This window comes from Elaeis guineensis, chromosome 14 (assembly GCF_000442705.2).
Source record: "Elaeis guineensis isolate ETL-2024a chromosome 14, EG11, whole genome shotgun sequence".
Taxonomy (NCBI): domain Eukaryota; kingdom Viridiplantae; phylum Streptophyta; class Magnoliopsida; order Arecales; family Arecaceae; genus Elaeis; species Elaeis guineensis.
Genome location: NC_026006.2, coordinates 54,398,445 through 54,405,628, shown reverse-complemented (window position 1 = coordinate 54,405,628; position 7,184 = coordinate 54,398,445). Strand labels below are relative to the sequence as shown.

The window sequence follows — 7,184 nt, the reverse complement described above, 5'->3', positions numbered from 1 at the left end:
GTTGATCTAGTGGATCCAATTGAATAATACTCAGCACAGTTTAGCTGAAGACTTTAAACATAGCGCTCCTGTGAGGCAATCCAGCTTATATATTTTTTTTAATTATCTATCTTCTTTTCTTTTGATAGAAAAATCTGAAAAGGATAATTAACCAAGTTAGGGGGAGCATCCCATCTAAGATTCAGATGGAGTCACGAAGAAATCACACCTACAAAAAAAGAACCTCTTATCTAGCAATAAACGATCACATCGAATTCAGATGGTATCTTTTCTTGTAATTTTTTTTTCTATTTTATTCTACTTTATTATTCTCTTCTTCCATTAGAGATAATGAAAAATAAGTTTGGGGGGGGAGAATTACTAATTTTGAATTTAAGTGAGTCCTCAAGTATAATTTGAAAGAATTAGCATTATGTATCCAAATTTTGTCTCGATTAAAAGTGAATTAGTCATCCTAATTAATAAATAATTAATGGTCTAGATAATTTTAGAAATACTGAGGAGCAAATTATTAAAAAAACTCAATGAATGATAGAGTTTAGATCAGAAAATTTTTTGAAGTAATTCTAGAACCCTCTTCTTACCGATCTCAATGACAAATCTACTTTATGTAGGTTGGGTGGAAAGATCGAGGTATGCAAAAAATTTTCTTAGAATTTGTTATAATAATAATAATAATAATAATAATAATAATAAGAGAAGCAATACAAATAAAGATTTTAGCATTATCTCACTGAGTAACCGAGTCCTTTCGCCTAAGTAAGCATTATGGTTCACGTCAAAAGGTGAGGATGTTAAGAAATCTCTTATAAAGTCAATCTTAATTCGTAGCCTTTTTGACTCGAATCAGTAAGTCTGAAGGGTGTTCTATACCTAATGCCCTAAAACCAATTGGTTTGGGAGTTATTGGTCTAAAATTCGCTACAAGAGTCAATTAAAAAGCTTAAAAGATTAAAAGATTAAGACATTGCATTAGATTTTTTTTGAAAAAAATAAAAAAAATAAATTTAATAAATAAATTTAATTAAAAAATATTAAAATAATAATAATAATGGATAATAAGAAAACTAAATTGTAAGAAGATAATAAATTCAGCCCACATCAAGTCAGAAGACTTTAAGAGTAAAGTGGAGAGTTGGTGAAAGAAGATCTCTAAAAATTTCTATGGCTAATACTCAACTACTAATTAGGTTAAATTAGTAATCCGATGAAGTACTTCTTTAATAGTTTGGTCGGGTATCAACCGCCTTCAAGGATGTTTAAGATATTTTTAATTCAAAGTTGAGTTAGTATACATTGCTAATTTATCTTCTTTACTCAAAGATGAGTAAAGTTCAAGTTGAAGAGTATGATCAATACATGAATTATAATATTAGAAGTATTAAATATTATATTATTTAATCTTTATTAATTAAAATTTGATGCTTTTTAGTCTCTTTTGCAGGTAATTAGGAGATTGAGTCGAAACCTAAGTAATGCCCAAAATCAAGCCTAATTCAAGGTCAAAATAAAAGTTCAAAAGGAAGTCCATAATATGGTCTATGGTGGACCAGGTCTTCACGTGGTTCATAGCAATCCATAGGTTCATGACGGTCTATGGCTCATAGGAAAGCAAAGTAGTGGCGTGGTGCACAAGGTAGAGGGGATCCATACTGGGCTGTGTGCAGCATGAAATGGAGCATGTAAGGGCTTAAAAGAGGAGAGGACCCACACGATGGACATCCTGGTATAACTGGGAGTATGGAGCTATGCATGGGATGCGTGTTGGATCCATATGCTATGCATGAAAAGGATGTTGGGCGCGGCTTGGCTTGGGCATGCTTGTAGAGGCAAAATAAAGGAGGGCTGGCTCATAAAAATAGGAACTCAGTGGTTTGGGAAGCATTTGAATGTGAACGTGTGGGACCAAGTAAGCGGGTGCGATTTGAATCCGCTAGATGTTTTGGCGGGTATTTGTTACAAACCAAAGTGGACAGCATGCGGTTCAAATGAGGAAGCTTCACATGGGCTTCAGATGAACGTGCTTAATGTGCGCAGAAGCTGGCGAGCAAGGGTGAACATGAAAGCAGGAACTGGTGAGCGTGCATGGATTCAAAAGTGCTAGCTTCACGTGGATGTGCAGCGGACCGATGGTTAAACACGTTGGTTCATACGAAAAAAATCACAAGGCTGTTGGATGCGAAGCGATAAGATGAAGCGGGTAGAACAAACGTGATGGGTCGTTGGATGCGACACGAAACAAACGCGCAGTATGAAGTTTATAAAAAGAAAGCCGCAGAGGATTGAGGGGAGAATTTTTTCAGAACACAAGCCAGCGATCTTTCTTTTCCACCTAAAACTATTTCCATACCTCATCTAACCTAGCCATCCAAACACCCAAATACCTTCACCATTCTTTTCCACACCGATACCATCCTTCTTCACACCAAAAATCTCTCTCTTCCTGATGCCATCTTCTCTCATTTTGCTACTGTCAACCATCTTCCAGTTGCTGCCCAGAAGTCTCCTTAACCCCAGGATATCAGCGAGTAAAAGTTCATGACCGATTAAATTTTTCAACGAAAAATTTCTGAAGTGCTTGTAACAAGTAGTATTTTTATTGTTTTATTTATTTTTGTACTTCTCCTTTCTATAAAACAAAAGATCCGCTATTAAATATCTATTTTTTTATGCTTTTTATAGTTACATTGTATGCATCTCATCTTGACTAGCCTATACTCTAGAGGGACAGGTCGTGATATAATGGGTACGAGCCGTGTTCCTGCCAGATAGGTTATATCTTGATAGGTGACATATAGACTCATTGCATCGAAGGAGGATATTAACTGTCTATCAGATAACCAGGTAAAATTTCGAGAGACATCTTCCTAATTCTTAAACTACTTCTTTGATGGTATTTGATTTACTTTGACTTTTGTTAGCATTATTTTAGTCGATCAACTAATTTTAATCCTTCTTTAATTCTAGTACTCGAATGTAACTCAGTCCATGATCTTCATGGATACAAATATGACTCACACTATTTATATAGTTGAGATCAGTAATTTATCTTTGATTGCCTTACGGCAAGGCGAATCAATATCCACTTTCTATGAAATATGGGAAATGTTACAATAATAAGTGATTTTTTTCATTCTCTCCTTTTAGAGCTCCAATCAAATAAGATGCCTCTTCTTTATTTTTCAGAAATTGCCTCTTCCCCTCTCGACTTCTTGTAAACCAAATGAGTTCTAAAATACAACCATATACCTACTTTAGTGGCTACTAGAGAGGAAGGGCCTGAATTTTAAAGATGTTCGAAATAAATATCTTTAACTTGCATTACTTTCATCCAAATACATCTGCTAAACTTAAAACAAATGCTTTAAAGTCCTGGAGGACAAGAGGCATCCCGACCATCTCATCAATTTCTATAAGAAAATAAAATCAGGTAGAGACTCCTAAAATCATCCATACAGGAAAGAAGAATGAAGAGAAAAAAATGATGGGAATATGAAAAAAGAAAAGAAAAGAAGGAAAGAAGAGAACGCATGAAAGGAAGGAGGGAGTGTAAAAGAAAAGGAAGGAAAAGAGAGAAAGAAAAAAGAAAAGATATGAAACTATTAGTAGCTATCTAATTTAAGATTATTAAAAAAATAAAATAAAAAATTTGAACCATTTTCCAGCCACAATGAGTATACAACTTTCAATAGCGACGGGTGGAGCAATCTCAATTGTTCTTTATTCATTTTTGAATTAATAACTTATTGAAAATAAAAAATTCAAGATATATCTCCTAGATATGAAACTATAATCAATGATGCACTACAAATGGGAAGGCAAATTATAAATGAGAATGCAGCTCAACTTAAAAATCAAAGGAAAAGGAAAGAACATCATTATTTTTCTCAAACATATTCTAGGATTGGATTTTTTGAATGTGCATTGTAATGCTAGACTCAAGTATTTTGATAATCATTTCATAAGAGACCATGATCATTGATTTAAACACATAACATGTAGCCTCTATAACATCCATCTGGAATTCATGTCTATAAGAGTTCCAATTGAGATCTCTCATTAGTCCTCCAAATATCCTTCCCAAATGCAACTTACTGGATATAATCTATGCTTTGCATGTCAAGGTTTGACAGCCACCGAGTCAGATTGAATTGAGATTATACACTAGAGGTTAATGGTTCTGACATGAACCTAAACCAACCAACTTGCAAGTTAAGAATGCTTGACCTACAGGGTGCTAATTCATGACCTACCTGACAATTTTGTCTTCACTTGACCCAAACCATCTAAGTAAAACTCTAATCTTATGATGCAGCTCTAGTCAAAAGCTTTGACTCATACCAGACCTATTTAGAATCTAAATCAAATATTTGAGCCGTACCACATCCAAACTAAAAAAATTGTCTAATCCAAACCCAACCCAAAGTGGGTCAGGTCAGGTTCTTGGGATAGATTAATCTTTTTAGACCCTTATTTTTAAGGGTTTTTGAAAAAAATAATTTTGCACTTCTACTTTTTGAGAGCACATGAGGTCTAATGTTCAACAATATATGAGAAGTCTGGGGGCATAAAATTAGAGGGGGACTCGCTGATAGTAGCGGCTTAGATGCAGGAGTCTCACGATAGCACTACTATTTGTAATTCCTTGATGCATGATATTCAGAATCGGATATATCTCTTCTACAAGATTCAACATATCTATCGTGAGACCGACAGTACGGTAGATTAGATAGTTTTATTTGTTGCTCTCCATTCTAATCGAGTTTAAAATGATATATTTTTTTGTTAATATTTTTTTAATTTTTTTTGATTTTTTAAATTATATTTGTACTAAAATTGTATGAAACGGTCATTTTATTCAAAATAAAAAAAATATAAAATTTGAAAATATGATAACATATACATAAATGATAAGTTTTATCGAATATTTATGATTTTTGTATCATCGTCTACGTACAATGATCCATGCTGTATCCAACTATCAAATGGCCTACCCTCACAACCATGACCACCAACATGGCCCCTATTAAGTGTAGCTTAGAAGCCTAGCATGCTTCCTTTCCTTGCCCCCTCCGCCAACTATTCGTTTCAATTTAAATTAATACACCACTTCAATCCGCCTCCAATCCCAGCGTCAAGCTTACGCAACCGCGCCCTCTCTCTTGCTTCATACCCCCACGCTCACCACCTCTCTCTCTCTCTAACTACTTTCTTTCTTCTTCGCGGAAAACGCCATATCCTCGACCTCGCTCTCCTTCCCTTCCAAAGCACACATTCCACGTTCCATTTACTACAACCCCACTCCCTCCTTCCAAATTAAGCATTTAATTAACATCATTAACTTCGTATTAACACTAAAAAAGTAATAAATCCGAGTAGAATAATCCAAAAAAATCCGCCACAAAATCCATCTAAAGCAACCCACCGGTCCCCTTCTATGGGCTGTGCTGCCTCTCGCGGTCGTTGCATCGCCTTCTCTCCAACGCCGGCTCCTTCCCTCTCTCTTCCTCCCCCTCCGCCACCTCCTCCTCCGCCTCCACTGCCGACGCTTTTGTTAGGGAGAACCCCCACCCTCTCCTCTCCTATCGTGGTACATCACCCATCCCTCCACCAGGGCGACTCTACCCATCTCGTCTCCCTCACCTCCACCACCTACGGCTCCCTCAAAACCCTAGACGACCCCGATCCCCAGCTCGCCGCGGCCTCTGCCTCACCCACCGCCGTCATCAACGCCTGGGACCTCATGGACGGCCTCGACGACCTCCCTTCCCCAACCTCCGCCTCCAAGAAGCCCTACCTCCTCCCCCGATCCCTCACGTACCACCACCACCACCACCATCGCGCGATCAAGGCCAAGGACGAGCATCCCGCCGTTAAACCCCTCTGGAAGCACCTCGCCGATGAGCCCAAGCGCCCCAAGGTCGTCCTGTTCTCCACGTCCCTCCGCGGCATCCGTCGGACCCACGAGGACTGCTGCACCGTTCGCGCCATCCTCCGCGGCTTCCGCGTCGCCGTCGACGAGCGGGACGTGTCGATGGACGCCGCCTACCGGCGGGAGCTGCAGGCGCTGCTGGGAAAGGGCCGGCCTTTCTCGCTCCCCCAGGTGTTCGTTGGCGGGCGCTGCCTTGGTGGCGCGGAGGAAATCCGGCAGCTCCACGAGGCTGGGGAGGTGGGGCGGCTTCTCGAGGGGGTCGCTGCGGAGGATCCTGCGTTCGTGTGCGGCGGCTGCGGCGGGGTTCGGTTCGTTCCGTGCCCTAATTGCAGCGGAAGCCGCAAGGTGTTCGTCGAGGAGGAGGGGAGGATACGACGCTGCGAGGAGTGCAACGAGAATGGATTGGTACGCTGCCCTAACTGCTGCTCTTAGTGATGCTCCCCCACGAAAAAAATGGAAAAATCGTTCCTGAAATTAGATATGAAGAAATGAGAATCGAGAAGGAAGGAGAACTAAATAGATTATTTTTTTGTAATTTTCTTTCTTCTTTTTGGGCCAATTTGGATGTAATTTAATTGCAGTTGATTGATTCTCGAAGGGGTTGGGAATCAATTGAGATGTGTATGGAAGTAGTGGTTTTCTTGGGATATAAGAAATGTGGGCTATAAATGAAGGGGTTGTCAGTTGTGTGGATTGTTGGATACTTGGTACATATGAAGGGGAAAGAACGTCTGGGTTCTTGTCCTTAAAAAGTGTATCGTTGTTATGATGGAAATAAAATTGTTTGTATTAAAACTATGGCAATCAGTTCATCCATGTAAATATGGAGCCTGGTTTGCTTACTTTTTATAAGTGCATTTTGGAAGAACTGCTGCTTTTTGCTCTAATCTTTAGCACAGAAACTGTGATTTGTTTTCTAGTTTAGTTACCAGATGAATGATCTTCACTTTATGTTATACTGGTTGAGTTAATTTTTCTTGTTTCTTTGGTATGAAACTATTTATGGAATTTGATTTTGGGCTAATACTGATGATTAGGTACTGTCAATATCTTATTGTGCTCTAGCTGGTTCACATTAGCAAATCAGAACAGTTCTGGCAAGCTTTTTTTTTTTTAGGTCTATCTTCATGCGCGGAGGCCTAACATTTGTGTTATGCATGCATTGCTGAGGATATTTATGTAGGATCGGTGTGGGACATTATTATTTTGCAGGAAATGGTCAGAATTAGATAGGGTATGGATTTATGTGGGG

General features: G+C 38.8%; 1 protein-coding gene across 1 annotated transcript; it reads left to right on the top strand.

The window, feature by feature from the left end:
- The first annotated feature begins 5,232 nt into the window (after positions 1–5,232).
- Positions 5,233–6,800, top strand: LOC105057633 (uncharacterized protein At5g39865). The gene has a single exon (XM_010940295.4). It carries the CDS (start codon positions 5,438–5,440, stop codon positions 6,362–6,364), a length of 927 nt encoding a protein of 308 aa, XP_010938597.1. The 5' UTR covers positions 5,233–5,437; the 3' UTR covers positions 6,365–6,800.
- The last annotated feature ends 384 nt before the right edge of the window (positions 6,801–7,184 follow it).

Excerpts from the sequence above, each read along its gene's own strand:
- LOC105057633 (XM_010940295.4), top strand. The coding sequence starts at position 5,438 with ATGGGCTGTGCTGCCTCTCGCGGTCGTTGCATCGCCTTCTCTCCAACG.